This window comes from Motacilla alba, chromosome 1 (assembly GCF_015832195.1).
Source record: "Motacilla alba alba isolate MOTALB_02 chromosome 1, Motacilla_alba_V1.0_pri, whole genome shotgun sequence".
Taxonomy (NCBI): domain Eukaryota; kingdom Metazoa; phylum Chordata; class Aves; order Passeriformes; family Motacillidae; genus Motacilla; species Motacilla alba.
Genome location: NC_052016.1, coordinates 75,859,533 through 75,881,322, shown reverse-complemented (window position 1 = coordinate 75,881,322; position 21,790 = coordinate 75,859,533). Strand labels below are relative to the sequence as shown.

Here is a 21,790-nt window from a genome sequence, read left to right as displayed (position 1 = left end):
AGCATTTTCATACCTCCACATATTTTTTTTTTTTTCGTTCTTGCCAGGGCTATTTATTATACAGAGATGTGAATAATCACAGTATGACAGCCATAAGAATAAACCCTGAAACTTTGGAACAAGACGGTACAGTTGCTTTGCCAGGTGAGAACACCAGATGAGAGAAATTTGGTGTAGTTTGCTGTTTACATGTTACTTATTTTCAGGCAAGCAGAAGAAAGGTCACAAATAGATTGCTTTATGACTTTGCTTCACTTCAGACCAGCTTCAGTATTTCATTTAAAGGCCTTGCATCTTACTCCAGTTGCTGGAAGAATATTGCAACCTTTGAGAATATGTGAACATCTTAATTTAAAGAGTACAAGAGCTTAAATTCCTTCCTAAAAATTTTCTTTCTCATTTGAACTTTGAATGTTTGGCTCATGTATGACTTTGTTTACAGGATTTCTAACATGTAGGCAATTATAAACCATGAACAAAACAATTTTGTTTTTTAATAGGGTAAAAACATATCCAAAAGAAAGGCAGCTAATGAACACTGATGGACCATAGTTCTGACGTTTGTATTGGTGGTGGATTTTGATTTATTTGTTTGGGGAATTTTTTTTTTGTTTGGGGATTTTGGGTGGGGTTTGTTTGTTTTGTGGGGGGTTGTTTGTTTTCATTTTGTCTTTTTTCATAGGAGCCTCATAACTTCAGTCTGTTTAGAAAATAAGGATGTTCCTGGAACATACTTTAATGGCCTTCTAGTGAAATACATCTGTTCTTAGCTACACAGATAAATAGCAGAAGGACTCAAGGATATTTTTAATCAAACAATGACAGACTTATTTTGTAGATCAGAAGAAAGATTTTGTTTCATCCTGACATAAATAAGAAACCACTGACTGAAGCCTCAGAAAAGTTCTCTAGGATTTTCGTTTTGAAAATGCAAACAGCAATTTTTTAATTTAAGTTCTGAATGTTGAATCTAGTCCATGCAACCTTCTGCACATCCTTTAAGTATGGATGTCTTTTTAAGCTGCTCTTGCTCTTCGTGGGGGTTGTAAGAGGTATTTCAGTGAGACCACATTCAAGAACCTGAAAAACTGCCTTTCAGAGTGGTTTTTCAGCTTTGTTCGCCTCAAGGCAGCTTCTTACACAGTAGGGTTCATTGATGTCCTTAATTATGTTACCAGTTGTAAACAAATCAGTGTTCTTCATGCAAGTCTTGAGAGAGATTTGAGTACATTTAAAGGCTACCCTTTGGAGCTGTTAGCTTGTATTTGCAAATCTCAGTGACAAGTGTCTTTCTGCAAGACTGCCTTGTATTTATACTGTAAAAAGGCACAAATTAAATGTGTGTGCCTTCTCAACAATATGCAAAAGCAAATCCGAATGGGAATACCCATTCAGAAATTTCTCAAACTGTCCTCTCAGTTGCATTTTGTATGGTTTGTGATGGCGTTAAAGTAGATATTAGATGTTCTTTGTAACTTAAGTCCTTTGTATTTCCGTCCTTGAACTTTGCTGTTTTGCTTTGTGCACTTCTACACATTTATCTCAGTGTGTTGTGAGAAGATATGACCTTGTTCTTTTGCCTGGGACAAATTCCAGGGGGCCCACTTCTGGTTATTTTCCTTTCCCTTCAGAAAAAATGAAATGAAGGTAGGGAGAAGGTGTCTGACCTGAGGAAAACTGAGTAGGTACTTAACTCTGAATAGTGGTGGCTGCCCCTCTGCAATCTTATAGTGACTTGCAAGTTGTTCTAGTTCTGAAAAGCCATGCTGGATAGAACTAGAGGCTAGTGATCTTGCTAGCAGCTGAACACAGCAAGTATTTGCTCCTAGTTGGGATGATATTCAGACATGGCTCTATGGAATTAATCTCTTTCAAATACCTGGGCTTGTGATAAAACAAGTGCATTAAAGCAAGGTATTAGAATTTACTCATACAAGGGATGCATAGGAGGTTAGGAGATTTGATTAGAAGTTGATCCTAGGTAGAAGTTACATTACCTTAGAATAGTCAGAGAACTATGGGATGTTATTTTCTCTTTTCTCAGACAGGAGGATCCATTGGCTTCTTGAAACCATAAATTTCTAATTTTAAAGGGCAGTCTTTCCGCTCTGAAAGATCCTTCAAATCCAGCCTTGTATCTGGAACTACTAGGCTGTGTGTCAACATTCTTGTGTCTGAGGCCTTTGCCAAGATTTATACACTTTACCTGAGTTGAGTATCTGTTTTCTCAGTCCATGTATCATAAAAGAATGTCTGAATTCCATGAGAATTTACTAAGTGCCTAGACCTGAATTTACAGAGGTTTTCATCTTTGCCATTTCTTTCAACAGTGATGCTTACTGTATACCTTAAAACAGTTTATGTTTTTAGCTGGAGAAATTGAAGTCACATGGTGTATGGTTTTGTTGTTCTTTGAAATTGCAAATTAGTACCTTAGGCTCAGGACTATTCCCTTAGTGTGGAAAGTACTGCTAACTGAGGGAAGCCTAGATGACCTCAAGGCCTGCATTATTAGCAGGTGCAGAATGTGTAATATGAATGTGGAAGGTGATGCTTCACAGAGGCTTCCTTTGAAGCCTCTAAGGAGGCTGTGATTAACAGACGTCTGCAGTTATGTGGTTTTAGTAAAACAAACCCTTTCTCTTATAGCAATCTCCATACAGAAAGCTTGGTTATCCATACCCCCATAATAATATACAAAGTCAGATTGAGTAAGATTTAGGATTGATCATACAAGCTTCTTCCTAGCTGAGACACTATACTAGTTTTTCCAAATACTCCATTTGCCTTCCATTTCTGAGTCTTCCCAATGATTTGATTTTTAATGATTTTTTTATTTGTTAGCTAAGCAAGTGCTGTTTTTTAGGAAGTCTTCTGGAGAGCATGTATGTAACAAAAAAAAAAAAAAACCCAAACCAAAAACAACACCCCTGTTCTCGATTTCCTCTTTGAACAGATCTACCAAACATAGCAATAGCCCCAGAAATGTATACTAGGAGACTTGCCTTTCTGGAAGTGACTCAAGCAACAAGCTAAGTAGTGTAATATGGACCCACTGGTGGCCAGAATGTGCTGTTTCCTTGGCTGTTCTGCTTGCAAGAGCATGTAATTTTCAGTCATTCAAGGAAACTTCATGCTTACCAGTTTCCTGTAACCTTAGAAGAAATGTCATTTAGATTAGTTTTGGAATTTCTCACCCAGTTACTGGTACTTCTTTTATCACTAACATGACTTTGCAGCATAGAGAATTAGCAGCATGGACTGCCTTTGCTTGTTAAATCCGAGATTATTTTTGAGAGTGCAGTATTTCAAGGTTCAGTGTTTCTGCTGCCCTTCTCCATCCTGTTTGCTGCATACCTTCTGTGATTCATACCTGGTTGTGCTCTAAAGGGAAGGAATGTTGTCTACTTTTGGTATTTTGCTTCCAGATGTGAAAGTTACTGAAGGCTTTTTAATACATAATCTGTTCCTGGTAAGATACTATATTGAGCTGGGCAGTGTATCAGGAAAAAGTAAACAGTGGGTTTCTGTGGGATGCTTTCAGCCGTATTATTTTAGTGCTTTAGCTAGGTAGCAGAAAAAAGCAAACGTGCTGGTTATGCTTGAAAAACATCTGTGCTTTATTTAGCAATACTGGATCTTTGTTAGATTATGAGGCAGATATTTGGAGTGTAAAGTGGCTGTCCTGTAGTATTTTTGGAAGAGGTCTTTTTCCTTTGTGTAATCAATGAGACAAACACAAACTATATGATATCAGTCTCTTTGCCAGTAGCTCCATCAACAGTGCAGGAAGAGAAGAAGAAATTGTGTTAGGGACATAGGTTTAAACTTGCAGAGAAAGTGGTGTTTTTCTCTTTTTTTTCTCCTAATTTGGGTAGAATGTTTTCCCTCCCATTTTTCTTGGAATTATCTGACATATTTTCAATAAATGGGTGGTATATTCAAGTATATACTTCATAGTTTTCAAAAACCCCCTAGATTTTCAGTTTATATTTTTGTGAAATTTATAAATTGTGAAAAAAATGAGATAAATAATGAAAACTATGATTCATTTATTTCTGTAGTTTTTATATGCTGGACTGAGGAAACATTTCTTTGAAGATAATAGTCCTTATATAAAAAAGTCTTTGGGAAAGGAGAAAGATTTAATAGTCCTGGAAAATGTGAATTTATTTGTGTTGTAGTAGTTTGGAATATGCTTCACAGGTGACTACCTGTGAAAGGTGAATGGGTTTTTTTTTTTACAGTTAAATATTGGGCTGTAACCACTCACATTTCATACAATAGAAAGTGCTGTAATACCACTTACCAAGAGCATGAAAGTCTCCTTAGCTCCTGTGAGACAGGATATCTTAGTGTAAAATGACACATCAGAATGGTATGATCTCACTTGAGACAAAGTAGAACTCTCATGATCTGATTGGAGTGAGAATGAATTAGACAGAAGCAGAGATCACTGTGTGTATGTATGCTAATATAAACTGATGCAGTGCACTTCATTTTCTCTCACAGATTGTCATACTGAAGGGCAGAATATCCTTTTCACGGATGGAGAATATATTAATCAAATAGCAGCATCTAGAGACGTAAGTTTTGCAAATGATTGGTAAACTATTTTTCTCTCAACTGGGTTTTATTTTACAATATTTATAGCCTCCTTTTTGCTTCATGTTTGGCTTTTTCTTCACTTACACAATTAAGGAAGAAATCCACATAACTAGAAATAATGAGAAGCTTCCAAATTTGTGCATAAAAATGTAGTATTTTGGTATTAATTCACGCAATTTTGATTTGTGATTGATTTTTTTATTTTTCAGGTAAGTTTTAAGAAAAACTCCATTGCTCTTTCAGGAAAAAAAAACCTCATACTTGAATAATGTCTTTTTAACATATTCTACAGGTTCTTTGTAGGATAAGCTTCATAGAGCTTAAGGATAATTTTTTTTCTTTATTAATTTACTATAATTGCGTTGGAACTTACTGGAGCATTTCAGACAGTTTTATTAGAAGAGATAGGAAATATACTACATTCCAGTTGATTTTTGTCTGAAAATTGTCTGCTGGCCAAAGCTGTAGAAACTCAAAGAAGTGCTCCTACTAGGGACAAAACTGTATTGGTGGTTGTATTTTTTTCAGCAGACAGTTACTATGTTTTTAATTTTGGTGTGGTTTTTGGTAGTGAGAAATCTGTAAAATAGGGGTGGGGTGAAACTGGGTTGTCAACAGATGCTAAACATCAGCTGTAGAAAAACCAAGATTAATCCATTTCCCTTCTAACAGAATCAGCTGTTGGGGTTTTTTTTTTTAACATGGGAAGATGAAGATACTCTGCACTTGTAAACAGAAAACTCTTCTAGCTACTCTACAGCAGTCACACTGCATGCAGAATTTTGGGTTCTGAATAAGGAGAAGTTCAGGGCGTTAAACATAGATGTAAATAGTCGCAAGAGTAAGATTTCTACAGCAGTTCACTATTTTTATAGTGTTCATAGCATTTTCATAGAACTCAATATGTGTTTAAGGAGTCAGATACTTCAGCTTGTCCTGATGGTCACTTAATTCTTCTCTCCTCTGTAGTAAATGTTATAATAAACATTACCTTATCAATATGTCCTCTGACGTTTACTCTGAAATAGTACTATGTCGATGCACTTAGGACTTTGAAAATAAATTAATTAATTTCTTGTACAGTATAAAGTGAATTTTTGTGTGTATTGCAGGATGGATTTGTAGTGCGAATATTTGCCACGAGTACTGAGCCGGTATTGCAACAAGAACTGCAGCTTAAGCTTGCAAGAAAATGCTTACATGCCTGTGGCATCTCATTGTTTGATCTGGAGAAAGATTTGCACATTATCAGTAAGTTCTCTTCTTTGAAGGTTGATAATTCAAACAGTAGAGCTGAAACACTGCGCTTTGCTTTGGCTCTACTGTGTGCAGGAAGGTGTAGCTCCATAATAAACACATGGAGAGGGGTTTGAAACTATCCAAGCATTACATGACTCCAAGTCAAATCCATACACCTTTCTGTCTCTAGTACTGTTTGTGGTTTTCCAGTATTTTCATTCAGTTGTATAATAAATATATAATTGTTTGAAGCTTGGACTTGATAAAACATTGTTAAGCTGTGGAACTCCTTGCTGTGAGTCAAAGTTAACAAGAACCACTGACTGGATTAAAGGGAGAAAGAATTACATTGTAAAACACATTTGCATCAGAATTTGAGGTGAAGAATTGTTAGTATCTATGAATGTATTTTGAAAAAATATCACTTGGCCTTTGCTTTGGGGTATTTTTGCTCTGTTGAGTTTGCTTTTAGCTCTGTCAGAACAACAGAAAAGCACTGTTTGGTTCCATGGGCCAGCAGAGGTGGATAGGTGACTGGTCTGTGAAACTGCCTGGTTGAACTGTTTGGTTAACACAATCTTACTTACACAGGTACAGGGTTTGATGAGGAATCAGCTGTCCTTGGTGCTGGGAGAGAGTTTGCACTGATGAAAACTGCTAGTGGAAAGGTACTGAAAATGTTCTGAAGTAAATAGCAAATTGCACCAATAAATTTCAATGTTTTTTAATTTAATCATTATTTTCCATAAATTCTTTTTGCCTTTTCAGTATGTTGGAATGTATGTCTATGACTGTACTCAAATATATTTTTCAGAGCCTGCTTTAAAACCTAAAAGGCAAATAGTTATTTAACAACATAAACAGATAATTGGAACCCCTTCAAATCCGTTACTTGAATTTATAGGAATTTCTACAATCAGTCTTACAATGAAGGGCTTTGTTTAAATTTGGGAAACAAAACTGTCTTCTGTCTACAAATGATGTGTTGGCACCTTTGCTAATTTTACCACCTCATAACTTTCCACAGTCTGACCATAGTAAATTATTTAAATTCCATCCTGATTTTTTTTCTGATCTTTTAGGGAATTATTGATTCCCCTATGCAGATTTTTCAATTGATTTCTTTAAACCTATTCTTAATTATTTGATATGTTGTTCTGCTCAGTGGAGACTTTTTGAGGCATTTGCATCATCATGGAAATTTAGAAATAATACTTTCAGTGACTCTTTATGTTATTTACTGTGGTTCTATTTCATTGTGAGAGACTAATGCCATTTGTCTTGTAGAAATATACTTCTTAATTACATGTTCAAAATTGCATTGCTTTGTTGGAATGAAGGCTTGGCTCTGTTGCTGTCAGAACAGTGAGATTGTTGAAAATGTTAGAGTAAATATTTTTTTAAGAAAATTTAATGGTATATACCAGAATTTGATCAAATAGAACTCTTTAGCATTGAGGGAGACAGAAACTTTATCATTCAACTAAGAAAAGTGCCTGTTCCATGTAAAATGAACACATTTCCTCGGTTTGGTCTATAAAGTTGTCTGTTAAGGTAGGAAATACAATATGTAAGGCAATGTAAAATGGCTTCAGGTGCCCCATAGGTTAACAATACCGATTTCATTCATTAACATACCGATTTCATGTTGAGTTGCATGGTTCTAAAGGAGACTTTTCAGTTCATGTCAGTATTTTTGTTTGTTCACATGAAATATCTTACTCTGTTATTTATGTAGTCAGTGGCCACTGTGCATTTACTAAACATGTTTTACAAATGTGTTGAAGCATATAAAAATATGTAATAATTTTTTATTTTAAATTGATTTTATTGTTATAATACCATCTTGTTTTCACACAGACCAGACGTTTTTGTGAGGTGGTTTAAATGCTTCCTCTGAGTAGTTTGTTTGGTTCTTTCTTGTGTGTTCAACTCATCTAGCCAAACAATTATATATGAAAACTCCCTCAGTGGCTCAGTAGAAAGCACAATTTAAAACAATCTAATCTAAGAATCTAATCAGAATGTTTCCCCATTAAGTCAATATTGATGGGTTTGGGACAGAGATAGTGAAATGGTATAAACAAAGTCAGGAAGAGTGCAGTATGCTTTGAAATTAAAGGAATTAAGAACAATGCAACTTTGAGAATTATGTAAGCTTGAAGTGCTGTGGCATAACTAAAACTGATAAACTTTTTTCTCTCCTAGATTTATTATACTGGCAAATATCAGAGCCTTGGAATCAAACAAGGTGGCCCTTCAGCTGGCAAATGGGTTGAACTCCCAATCACGAAATCTCCAAAGATTATTCAGTTTTCTGTTGGACATGATGGCTCACATGCCTTACTTGTTGCTGAGGATGGAAGCATATTCTTCACAGGTTCTGCTAGTAAAGGAGAGGATGGTGAATCAAGTATGTATCATTGCTTGCTTGACCAGTGGTTGGTAAAAGCCTATTAAAGAGTTTTTAATTTGAAAATAATAGTTTCAGCGTTTTCCAGGAACATGTAAGCATGCCATTTGAGAGGAGATTGTAAGCATGCCATTTGTGTTGGAGATTACGCTGGCCACAAGTCCTGACAACCAGTGCCAAAACCTCTCCCAGCTACAGAATCTGATCTGTGTTTTACCACAGTTTGGGTTCTGTGGTGGAGGTACTATTTTAGATTTGTCCCAAGAAAAAGCCAGTAAATGTGGTCAAGAGGCCATGCTGTCTGCCTGGGACTTGGAAAAACTGTGGAGCCAAACTTTTGCCTCTTTGCTGTTGTTTTATTGAGCTTTGGAGATGGGTCTTTTGCTGGCTGGTGGAGGTGCATTTATGGGAAGTTGTAGAAGCAGATCTGTGCTTGATCAAGCAGAATTCTTCAGACGTTAAAGAAGACAGATTAATTTGATCTTCGGACTAACAAATGCCTCATCAATATAAGATTGACACATTTCCTAGTCTTGATTTCTGTAGTGTTGTGTGTAGGTTAAAATAGACTTTGTAAGACAACTGAAGATATCTTTAAGTGCCCTGAAGCTGTGATCTGCTGTAATACTGAATTAAATACTTCACTTTAGGAAACAGATGGTAGATGATCATGTGGTAGATTAATAAGAATAATTAAAGTGATTTGAAATACTTGAAGAATAATTTCTAAAAGATACTGATCTAATCATGTCTTGGCTTGCCATTGAAGTTTTTGAGAGGAGCCAGTATAATCAAATTAAAATTAGACCAGGAGATTGTACCTATAGTGAATTGTTTGCTTGGTTTTTTTCTTTAGTGGTCTGAAAACTAATGATTGTCTGTGATGGTTTGGGATTTTTTGGTAGATTTACTTATCGTTTATTTCTTTGTTTAAAGCTAAAAGCAGACGGCAATCAAAACCATATAAGCCTAAAAAAATTATTAAAATGGAAGGAAAGATTGTTATATCTACAGCATGCAATAATGGAAGCAGTTCTGTAATTTCCAAAGATGGAGAACTCTACATGTTTGGAAAAGATGCCATTTACTCTGATAGTACAAGTAAGTTAATACTGGTCTTTTGAATTATTTTTCAACTGAAGTAATTGAAATTAGTATGGAAGTTTTTAGCCCATGAAAATGTTCTTTTTGTGTTTCTTACCTTCCTAATGTATTTCTGACATTCTGTTGATTCAGACAAATATGACAGCATAGAAAAAAGTAGTTTCTAAAAGTTCTGTAAAATAATTTAGCATCAGTGGTGACAAATATCCAAAGTAATTCTTCCACTAAGGAGAAGAAAAAAAAATCACTTGGGTTAATTTGGCACAGGAAGGCTACACAGGAAAAAGTCACAGAAATAAGATGTGCTTTGGTATGAACAAAGGCCGCTGGAAGCGAGGCCTTTATGTGCTTCTCTGCTCATAAGATAGCAGGGGATCCTGTACACCACAGTTTAGGTAAAATATTAGTGAAATAAACTCCAATGGCTTTATGACTCCTTTAGAATTCTTTTACAAAGCAAATGATTTGCAGCAGTTTTAGGTTTGCTTTTGGATTTTCATTTTTTGCAGGACAAGTGGCCTAGGCCTAGTTCTCCTTTCACTTTTTATTCTAGCACTTGTTTTTTATTCTAGCACTTGTTTTTTTTTATCTGTTTTTCTCCCATGCTGTAAATTTTTAAATTGTCAATATCCACTAACGATTTTGTTACATCATTGAGTTTCCTTCTTGGCTAGAAGGTGCAATTTTTCACTCAACTGTTTTATGTCTTACAGGTTTAGTAACGGATTTGAAAGGTCATTTTGTGACTCAAGTAGCCATGGGCAAAGCTCACACCTGCGTGTTAATGAAGAATGGAGAAGTTTGGACATTTGGAGTAAATAATAAAGGACAGTGTGGACGAGACACAGGCTCTATGAGCCAGGGAGGAAAAGGTATGGAACCTTGATTTTCTTTTTTCCTTTTCATTTGCATGCTGGCAAATATCAGAAGTGAAAAGAAAGCTGAACATTTTGTTGTGGAATGTAATTCCAACACTAAAGTTTGAAAACATGCAACATGATAAAAATTAAGCATGCACATGCTGAGAGATTTCCAAAAAGTCTCTGTGCTGGCTGAGCAGGCAAATCAGGCATTCCTAGTCATTCCTTTTGAAACCTGATCTGTCAATGTTCTTCAGAGCTTCAGCAGTTCATAGACACATAGAATAGTTGCAGGTGGAAGCGATCTTTCAAAGGTCATTTAGTGCGACCCCCTGGCAATGTGCTGGGACATCTTCAGCTAGATCAGGTTGCTCAGAGCTTTGTCCCAACCTGTCCTTACCTCTCTGAGTAAGCAGAGCCCTCTCTGTTGGCCTCAGAAAGCAAGTATTTCTTATTTCAATATCTTAATTAGGTTTTGGAGTTGAGAACATGGCAACAGCAATGGATGAAGATCTGGAAGAGGAACTGGATGAAAAAGATGAGAAGTCCATGATGTGTCCTCCAGGCATGCATAAGTGGAAGCTGGAGCAGTGTATGGTGTGCACTGTGTGTGGAGATTGCACAGGCTATGGAGCCAGCTGTGTTAGTAGTGGGCGTCCTGATAGAGTACCTGGAGGGTAAGCACATGTGTGGGAATGTGGGTGGTACAGTGAGTTGGATGGCTAAAGCACTTCCTGAATGTGAATTCAGTTGAAGTTTCCATCTGAAGTCTAAATATGTAGTAGTATGTGCTTTTAAAATCAGAAACGGCTTTAAATTTCTGTAAATAGCTTGTGGCTGCAGGTGATTTAGTTTTACAAACTGTTTTCTTACTTTAGCATGTAGTTCTTCACTAGAAGCTGTGGGATGTGAGCACCAGTATAATTTCTGTCTCTTGGCAGAGCTGCTGACTCAGGATAACTTTTCTTCATTTTCTGATGGAAGTTCATCTTGCTGTTCAAGTTGCCATTATCTGTTATTTCTTAGCTGAGCTGCAGAGGGCCACTGCGTCACCATTACTGTTTCTTCAGCATTTTGTGTGCTCATTGTTTCCTTGTTCATGTTTTCATGTGGTGGACATTAAATTGAAGAAAGAAAACTAATTCTGAGAAGTCAGTTCAGTGGACGGTCAGTGTGTGGTCCTGACACCATGCAACAGCAGCTAGGGTTTAAACTAGCTGTCCTTCCTGTTTAGCTCAGGAAGACTTGCATGTCCACAGAGAGAACAAATTAACAATCTGTGTTGTAATTATAAAGGCATCAGTAATTCACAAAAAAAAAAAAAAAAAAAAAAGATAGTGATAAAGCAACTCTGTTTGCTGCAGAATCTGTGGCTGTGGCTCAGGTGAGTCAGGCTGTGCTGTGTGTGGCTGCTGCAAGGCATGTGCTAGAGAACTGGATGGCCAGGAAGCGAGGCAAAGAGGAATCCTTGATGCTGTGAAAGAGATGATACCTTTAGATCTTCTGCTGGGTAAGTAATATGAAATTAGCAAAAAGGCTTTTAATTCTCATTTTTACTGTACCTATTTTTTTTTCCTTATTGTTGTCCAGTGCATTTGTTTATACACTTTGTTACAGGACAGTTTTAGTGTAATATTGTTAAAATGATGCTTAACAGTCAGATTTATTTATTGGTGACATAGCAAAGTGGGATCATTCTGTTAAGTGAACTGTTCTAAGTTTACCCTTACTATAGTCACCTGTGCCACTTTGTGACCTGTGCAGTTACGATACTAATGTTGATACTACAAAGTTGTTCTTGTCCTTTTTGATATCCTGATTTTTTTTATAATGTTTTTATCAGGATTTAAGCATTCATAAACTAAAGCATGGCTAATTCGTGTAAAACCTTTTAAAAATATAAACAATCATAGACTTGGTTTAATAATACTTTTTGAAACTTTTTAGGGGAGAATGGAGATACCCATGACAACGCCTAACTACATTTATGTATATGCCTAAGTACTACTTAGTGATATTGGAGTTGTCAGATTCATGAAAACCAGGAAATTAGGAGATTAGGCTTAGAACTCCTCCAAATTTACTCAAATTCTTTTTATTTATTTTATGTAAAGAGCAGCTAGTAAGTAGGTTTTCGGTTTTCATTTACTTCTTTTAGGCTTTATTGCCACCACAACAATTTTAAAGATAATTTTATGTATTTTTTTTTCTTAATCTATTTAGCTGTCCCTGTTCCTGGAGTTAATATTGAAGAACACCTTCAGCTGCGACAAGAAGAAAAGCGGCAGCGTGTAATTAGGAGACATAGATTGGAAGAAGGAAGAGGTGAGTGACTTATTGAGAGGAGCCCTGAATAGCTTAAGAAACTTCTGAGTCTGTTTTCTAAGAATGAAAATAGTCTTTCTCCAGTGAGCCTGTACAGTGATCAAACTAAATCAGGTCCTAATTAGGTAGTTCATTATGTAGCATGCCTTTAGAAAATGGTGGAAAATCTGTGTGTTTAACAAAGTCTACACATAAGATTCAGAATTTTAATGATACAAGGAGCACTTTATATCTCTTTCACAGGTCAGTTGTTTGCCATTTCCTAGTTGAATGATTGGTTTTTAAACTGTATATCCTAAAACATATTTATATGAAGAAAGGCTTGCAAGCCTGTCCCATGCCATTTACCTGTTATATGAGTTATCTAATTACTATAATAAAATATTCCATTTCTTTCTGTAATAGCAGGCAGAATTTTCTTTTATAGAATGAACTTTTCTGTATTTGCATAACATGAGGATATTGACACAGACTGAATTAAAAAACAAAACACCATTGCAGCATTTCAAAATTTTCATGTTTTATCTACCTCATTGTTGATTTTCCACACAAACAATCATCTACCTTAAGAACTTTTCAGTACTCTTTGTGTTCTAAAATACCTCAGTGTCTTCTCTAATGAAATATGAGAAATTTAGACTGATGTAAGCTCTAATATTTTTGTAAAGCATGATGATGTGGTTGCTAAGATTATTGTGTGTTGAGAAGAGGAATAACTTATTGGGACATATGCTCTTTCAAGTTCCTGCAGTTTAACTAGATACCACTTTGATTCTTCTTTTATGAATTAGATACTGGTTTTACTTGAATACAAAATGTGCCTTGTAATCCAAATTTTTTCCTAGACTGTGCCAATGAATCTTGTGATGTGAATTGTGTCTTTATTTCACTTTTATTAAGAAATTGCTGGTTTTAACCACAAATAAAGAGCAGCGAGAAAGAGAAATCTTGTAGTTGCCTACGTATATGGAAAAGGATGGAATATTTTTTTATCTTTGTGGCTAATTTTAGCTGTGAGGTGAAGAGAGGAAGCCTTTGTTTAGGTCACATCAGAGCTACTGCGTGCTGCTGGCAAATGTTGGGTGCAGCTAACAATTTTTTATTGAATCCTAATTAAATGCCCAGGCATTATTGAAAGGTGCTGCTGTTCAGACCATCAGTGATGACAGAGCTGCGAGGTAAATTTCAGTGGAAAGAAAAAAGAAGTGTGGCAGAGAAAAATTTACATTTACTTCTATTTCTGTGGTAAGAAGTAGAACCAAAGCAGCTTATCCCTTCTGTATGCCATCTGTTTCAAAAAGCAAAAAAAGATCACTTGAACAGTAGCAGGAATGTACTCTTATGGTTGGTTTTATAGGTGTAAGGGTGAAAGGAGGTTGTAGCCAGGTGGGGGTTGGTGTCTTCTCCCAGGCAACCAGTGACAGGACAGTCTTATGCTGCAGTAGGGGAGGTTTAGGCTGGAAATTTGGAAGAATTTCTTGACGGAAAGGGTAATTGGGAATTGGAATGGGCTGCCCAAGGAGGTGATGCACTGTCCCTGGAGGTGTTTAAAGGTAAGACTGGATGTGGCACTTAGTACCATAGTTTAGTTGACACGAGGGTGTTTGATCATAGGTTGGACTCGATCTCAAAGGTCTTTTCCAACCTAGTTGATCCTGGATATAGGGACTGTAGCTAAAAAGATATTGTTATCCAGCTTGTTGCACACATTTGTGTTACATTCTCTATCTAAAGAGCATTGAAATCCCATTCCTGTGTGGCTGTGGGAGGTAGTGGGTATGCCAGTCTGGAACGGTTGGAGATTAGTCTTCCGTTTTGGTTCAGAATAACTTGTGATAAAGCTGGGAGCAGTGTTTCACAAATACTTAGAGATCTTGTTTTATATAATCAGGTATGAATGTTTGATTTGATAATCTTTATTTGCATAATCAGATTAAAGAGCTTTTTTGCTTTTCCATCTAAATGCTGAAGTTTTTCATTAATGAGTTGGTGCAAAGAGTAGCACCATTCTTGACAACTCTTATGATGCTGCTCTTATCATAAGAGAGAATGAGAACATTTAAATAATCTACTAGATTTTTTTGTGCAAATGGTTTTGCAGTCTTATAACTATAGAATATAGTTATAACCATGTTAAAAGAACAGACAGGTTACTTGTTGCTTAGTTTTCCCAAGAGTTTTAGTATTTGTGCATATGGAACTGAACAAATCCATGCAAATAGCTATTTGGAGATCCAGAGAGAACTTTCAATTTTCTGAAAACGCTCCTTAGTCAGTTAAAGGCTGGACCAGCTCTTTAGGGCCTTTCTTTAAGGTACGCTGTGTTTAGTTTGTCAGGATTCTGATTTCTGGATTACTTAGTGTGTTAATGTGTGTCTTTTGTTCTTTTATAAGAAACAAAGTGTGCATGGTTTATGATGGTCAAGAATAGGGTTCATCACTGAATGTGGCTGCAAACTTTTAAGTTCCTGTTGATGACCTTTATTCAATACAAATATTTCAGTAAATCTTGAATGTCTTGTAAAAAAGAGAAAAGCTTTGAAAATACAGGAATATTTAATTCCTAAAACAGTTATACAAATAAAACCAAAAAAATCACAAAGAAACCTCTCACCCAAATGTGTTGAAATAGGACTTAAGTTTAGGAGAGAGGTGTAAGAGCAAAAGTGCTGGGATTATACTGATTTTTAAGTTGTCTAATTGTCTGTGCTTCTTTCAGAACTCCAGATTTAGTCCTGTTACAGTGACCTGTGATACAAAAATATGTTCTTGGGGTCCACTTGAAATTAAGAGTAAAAGTGATAGTCATGTCTTTTGGTGTGACAGTCATTTAATTTCTTTACAAGATCACTTGTGATCTCTTGTATTAAAGAAGATAAGAATGCTCATCTTTATTTGCATTTATCTGAAAATGCTAACTCTGAATTTAAATGTTCTGGGTAGAACTAGTTGTTGTTAATAGCTGCAATGTCAATGACCTGGTTCAATGCTATTGCCACAAGCAATTAACTCACGTCTCACATATGATCCAAGTAGCCTGCCACTGTTGTAAGGGACCTCTCTACATGCTGCTCAGCAGCAGCACACTAAATAACTTAAAGAATTTTAAGTGCTTATGGTGAAGATTTCTTTGTTTTTTGCCTTGGAATGAGTCACAAACTATAGTTTGTGATGGAATTGTAACCAGCTAATAATTTATGTTGCTGTATTCAAGAAAGAAATTATGCTTTAATGGAAAAAATAGTTCCTTTAATTTAATAGTGGGTAAAAAGTGTTTGTTTGGGATAATTAACTATTTTAAAAATTTCTAAGTTCTTTAATATTTATTGTAGTTCTTTTCTGCACACAAGTGACTGTGACAAGCAGTAAAGAGGGCTCAAAATCAATTCTACATTTTTGAGTTGGGTGGATGATCTTCTGAGACTTAAAGGCAGCTGTATTCATCACAGCTTCTATGCTTAATCATAATATCTCAACATAATTATTGATGCAATTATCTCAGCTCTTCACTGGTCTTCTGGTGAGACGTGAAGGAGCTGATTTTCCATATGGTGAAGTGTTTTTTGTTTTTCAAGCTGGTTTGGGGCTTGATGAGAGTAATGAGAGATGAATATGGAAATAGTTGCACTTCATTATTTTCTGTGGCAGTGAGAAAGTTTTGTATGTTAGAATCTTCAGAACGTGGTTAATTATTTTTTCTTTCCTATGAAACTATTTTTATTATCATGGGGACATTAAATTGCCTTAATGGATTACAGAAATCTGCGAGCCACATGTGCAATTAATATAATGAACCTAAGCCTAGCATTCTCTGAGAGCTAATCTTGAAAGCTGTTCATGAGACTTACTACTTTTTCAGATTGGTATTTGAAGTAATAGGAGTTGAAATAGTCAAAGTTTCAATTTATCACTTGAAGATAATTCTGGGTTTTTTTTTCAAAAGGCGATGAGACTGTTAAAATAGCTTTTTAAACTATATTTTATAAGCTAAAGAATACAGAAATGGTTCTTAGTACAGTGATAATAAATGGTCTCATGCTTCACTGGTATTTCACTACTACTCTTTCTCAGCCTATGATGTAAAAGCCTCTAGATGATCATTACTGAGATGCAGATTTGCTGTGTAATTAAGCAAGGTTTAGCTTTTGATGCCCTTACAGAAAAGGAAAATTGATTTTCATCAGTCTTATCCTACTTGCAACAACAAAGAACCCACAGAAAATTGATTAATTTTAGTCCAAGCTGCTCTGTTTTAAGACAATGTAATCTGAAGTTGCCTAGATTTGGGCATTTTTTCATTTTCCTGAAGTGTAACTGATTCAGTTACTTCAGTGATTAGTTTTACCATGGTAGGCTAAGTATCATACAAATCTGTTTAACATCTGCACAAGCCACTCTGAGCTTGGAATCTCTTTGTCTGTTTGTTGCTCAACATATACCTAAATGCACAGCAGAACTATCTGTACAAGTGCAATATTAAGTGTAATATTATGTATTAAATAATTGGACAGCTTCTTTTTATGGTTTGAGTTAAATGTTTCTTTTGATGCTTTCAGGACTACTTTTGTTTCAATGTTCTTTAAGCAAACCAAAACTACTCAAAACCCCCTACCTTTTTGCTTGAAACAATATTGAACTCACACATGACTTTTTAAGAATGTTTTCAAGAAAAAGCTGTAGGCTTTTGCCCCAGTGACCGTCAGGTATGGTTCTATGAAGTCACATTGTTGCACTTGTGTCTGTGATTGCTTTCTGAAAGAGCTAGTTATTGTTATTAAAACTGATGTTTAAAGTAAAAATATTTATGTTACATTTTCAGAAATCAGATTTGTTGTAGACACCATGACACAGTTCTGGTTAATATTTGCTGTTTTAATTTACTTCATGTATTTATATGCGGAAATGCATATTTTATATTTATTTATACATAAGAAGTCAAGTATTCAGAAGGGAGAAGGGGTCAAAATTAAGATTATCATAAACCTTACTTCCTTCTCATTCTCTTAGTACTCCCACATTGCCCTGCATGCTTGTGTTGGTTAGTGTGCATCTGTTTTTCCCCTTTAAAAGGCCTTAATTTTGATTCCACACCTGATTTGTACAATTTAAATGTTGCTTTAAGACTACAAGAAGAGACATGTATCCTGTCTTTATTTTCAATGTTTTAAACAAAAGAAGCAAACTGCAATTAACCTTAGTGCCTGCACATGACATTCTCCATGAATGTTTTTGCCTTAATAATAAATTGCTAGTCATAGTTGGAAAAATAAAGATTTTTTTTTTACATGCACCATAATTATTAGCCCTGCCTCATAAGAATATTAAATTTTGTTTCCTTTAAGGCTTTATAGGTGGGATGTTATTTCCCTATAATATTTTCTGCTTCTAGTGGAACTCAAGTGAAGCATTTGTCTCAAATTCCATTTTCTGAAATACTTTTTTCAAACTTTGCAACTTGTTGACCTATTAAGATGGCTAATTTCCTATATTAGGGTTTTATCTTCCTGTTTTATTACTAAAAAAGCCAACAAAAGCACACCCTCACCCCCCCACCCCCCAAAATATTGCTTGGTCTCTTTCAAGAAGCCAAAAATAGTTTTTTTACAACAGAGGGTGTGATCCAACCTTGGACATAGCTCTGCAACCTGAATTTATACTACTTTTCTGTATGTATGTGTCATCCTGTACTATTTTTTCAGGTAGCCTGCTGTGTTCAGTGCACTAGTGCAGAAGTCAGCATTTGAGATAATTTATTTCAGTCTCCTGCAAACACAGCTTGCCAGATAGAATTTGCTTAGGGTGAGGTACTAGAAGAAATGAAAGTATGTGTTATATAAAATCAAACATTAAACTCCTTCATAATTGTGTCCAAGAGCTTAGATCACCAAGAGTGCCAAAGCACATTAAGTGCATGTAAGATGAAATAATAGTATACGTTTTTCTGAAGTCCACTGCATTATTTAATAAACGCATTCTGGTTGGAGAAAACAAAATTATTTCTGTGGTTAAATAGATTTTTTTTAATGCTTTGAATTTCCTGCGACACAATGTCCATTTTGAGAAGTCTGGACCAAGAAAGGAAAGCTAGTCTTGACATTTCAGCTCGGGCTGTTCAGCGTCTCAGCTCAGCTATGGAAAAACAGTCTGTGAAGGGAGAGAGTGAATGTCATTTTGCATCATACAGCAACTGATTTAAAATAGCTCTGAGTTCCATTGACTCCTCTTTGCTTATCTCTGTCACTTGATCTTCTAAAGTAGAGACAAGTAATAGATTGTTATTCCCCATCATAGAGGCTTCTGAAGCAGTTTTCCAAATAATACTCTGCAGGCATTTTTTTAACAAATTAAAGCAAGTATCTAATGCATAACTGGATTGTTCCACCAGAATATTCTCAGCACCTAAACTGTGCTCCCTTTGTACAGGCAACCTCAGATGTGAGCAGAAAGTAATTCATGGTCTCCATGAATTGTTGTAGTGTTGTTGTAGTGTTTTGTTGCCTGTGTTATTTGGAGGGAGAGGGAGGTACTTTGCACCTTGCCAGCAGATGATCAAGGATGCAGACATCACAATGCAATCAAAATGTAGATTTTTATTTCATGTTTGTACTTTCCTATTCTATTATGATCATTTTATAGATTTAGCATGCACAAAAAAGCCAAAGAAGCTAACAGACGTGTTACATGGATTTGGGTAGAAATTACTATGAAGTGGCAATCTGTTGCATTTAAGTTTATTTTGGATTCAAGTTCTTTACACAATGGTAAATGTAGAGTGTATAGGAATATCCAGAAGCAAAGATAAATCCTGCATTGGTCGGAAGGTTAGATTGTCACAGAATTGTCATGTTGAGTAGGGGAGAGTGATTCAGATGAGTAGCTTGCCATGCTAGAGCTGACAGCCTCTTATGCTTACTAAACATCCTCTGTCCTACAAATCTCCTGTAGTTCTTTTGCTCACCCTACTGTACTTCACTTCCTTCTGTCCTCCTGAAATTCTCTTTTGTTGTCTTTGCTCTTAGCACCAAAATGCCAAAGGCTGCCTTCAGGGCTGTATCTTGTTCCTTGCACTGTTTGTTGTGCAAGCATGTTTTGGAGCTTCAGAATGTGTGCCTAAGTTATCTAGAGATCAGTCAGCCACCCACAAATATTTTAGATCTACTCTCTTCAAGCCACACTCTTTGCAGTCCTTGCATCTCTCCTTGCAACTTTACTGATCTTTCACTTCTGTCATGTTGTCCTGTCCATTCTCTATTTCTTCAGATTTTAATTTCATTAGAAACTTTCCAGTAAGTCCCACTACTTTTGCCTTTTGTTCTCATATTCTTCTTTTACCTTTCCTCTGTATCATTTGTCCTTCAGACATTTTTAGCTTTCATCATCTGCTTGTCATTCATCTCTTCCCCTTTTTGCCTTTTCCTGGTGTGCCTCAGGATACTCCTCACTATATCGCCTCACTTGATAAGGAGCAAAATGTGGTGTCATTTTTTGTGTAATATTAAACACAGCAAGTGGTTTGGCAGAAAGTAATGTTTACCAAAAATGTATCTATTAAATGAAAGTTTGAATTCAGAGGAGACTGAAGAGGGGAAGCACAACAGCAAGACAATTGAAAGGAAGAATCTGAAAGAGGAAGGTCAATCAAAAGCAGATGATGATCCTTGATGAGGAGAAAGAGCTCTGAAGTAGTAAGAGGATCTCTTCTGGAATAGAGTCCAAATAGTACAGTAGAACAAAAATAATAATTCTATGCTGTGTGCAGAAACAAACATGACTGAGGATGTTTTGGGCCATTCTGTTCCCTAACACATGTATGAACCTCTAAGCTAAACAGTAGTGTATTTTTAAAGCATTTTTCATTTTGTTTTTTAAGTGAGTGCTAAAATTTGGGAGCTTCTCTCTATGAAGAAAGTTTCTTCATCTGAAAGTTCTAAAGCTACATAGATTTGGCCTGACTTTTGCTTAGATGTCTATCCACGCTGTTTAGAATTAGTGAAGGAGGTGATGGTGTAAAGTTGACAGCAGAAAACCTGAGGCAGTGGGCATTTATTAAAAGTTAACCTACAGTCTCTTCTTAATAAAGTGCAGCCAAGGAATGAGAGTATCAATGAATTGGCAGACAAAAGAGGAATATTTGTATTCTTAAGTTTTGCATAAGTGGTTTATAACACAACAGCCTGATTTGGGGTGCTTTTCTTCACTGTTCATGGAGGGGCTGGATTTGGGAACCTGTGGAACTGAGTGTCACTTGGCAGAATCAGTTGCTTTTGATTCATAGTTTCTGTTGAATATGAGACTTCTGAAAAGAAAATCTTGGTGACATGCTTAACCTATAAAACAGGAGAAATGCAGATTTAAGAAACAAATTCCTTGTCAATTACGTGCTTATAGTCAGCCTCAATTAAGCATAGTACCTCACTGCCTAAGTCTAAATTTTTAAAAAGGAAAAACAGTCTGAAAAAAATTTAAATGTGTGTATCATTGCTTTCTTTGATTTAAATCTTCTCTTGAAGACCTTTAAATAGATTGAAAAATATTTTCAAAATAAATGGATTTCAAAATTACTAAGTAGATAAGAAAAGAGTCATATGATTTAAATAACTTTCTTTGTGAAGCATGGAACTTTTTCCTTAAAAGTTATAACTCTGCATCTTAAATATAGTAATTGCAAACAAGTTTATGGTGGTGGTTTTTAAATTTAGCATTTATATTATGCTCTTGTTCCAAATCAGTATTTTAAATGTTACATATAGGATTTAAGGTGTGATAATTATTCTTTTTATTTTTTCAAGGCAATAATGGGTATTTGTTATCAAATTTTACTCTAGTGTATGTTGTATTTCCATTGCTTGCAGTACAGTTGCATACTTAAAAATTCAGGTAAAACTATCACGATGAGATGTTTACTGGTTTTTCACATAAGTTATCAAGAAATGGCAACTTTCTTATATTTTAAGGTCTTCTGAATTTAAGAAAACAAGTTTATAATTATTATTCTTTTTGGTTTTTTTTCATTGCTTTTAATTTGAATTTTGTTTAACACACTGTTTCCATTTTGTGAGCTTTCCTATGCATGTGCAAAATGTTTCTCCTCAGGCCCCCTTGTAATTCCTGGTCCTATTTTTATGAACCATCGAGAACAGGCTCTAGCCAGAATCAGACTCTCTCCAGCACCGCTAAAGCATAAACGGGACAAGCACAAAGGTATTTGGTCTTCCTTATTGACTAGGGTGGAAATAAGCCC

The 21,790-nt window shown here is 35.7% G+C and overlaps 1 protein-coding gene across 15 annotated transcripts in view; it reads left to right on the top strand.

Moving 5' to 3' along the window:
• Nucleotides 1–21,790, top strand: part of MYCBP2 (MYC binding protein 2) — a 174,772-nt gene that overhangs the window by 40,230 nt on the left and 112,752 nt on the right. For 14 of the 15 annotated variants that reach the window (XM_038144827.1, XM_038144890.1, XM_038144763.1 and 11 more), the window contains exons 8-18: nt 48–144; nt 4,513–4,586; nt 5,721–5,859; nt 6,439–6,515; nt 8,056–8,260; nt 9,197–9,361; nt 10,078–10,236; nt 10,697–10,901; nt 11,589–11,734; nt 12,448–12,549; nt 21,643–21,750. In XM_038144827.1, coding sequence (XP_038000755.1) covers nt 48–144; nt 4,513–4,586; nt 5,721–5,859; nt 6,439–6,515; nt 8,056–8,260; nt 9,197–9,361; nt 10,078–10,236; nt 10,697–10,901; nt 11,589–11,734; nt 12,448–12,549; nt 21,643–21,750 — 1,477 coding nt within the window. The remainder of the gene's footprint in view (nt 1–47; nt 145–4,512; nt 4,587–5,720; nt 5,860–6,438; nt 6,516–8,055; nt 8,261–9,196; nt 9,362–10,077; nt 10,237–10,696; nt 10,902–11,588; nt 11,735–12,447; nt 12,550–21,642; nt 21,751–21,790) is intronic. The other variant, XM_038144794.1, reaches the window with a different exon arrangement.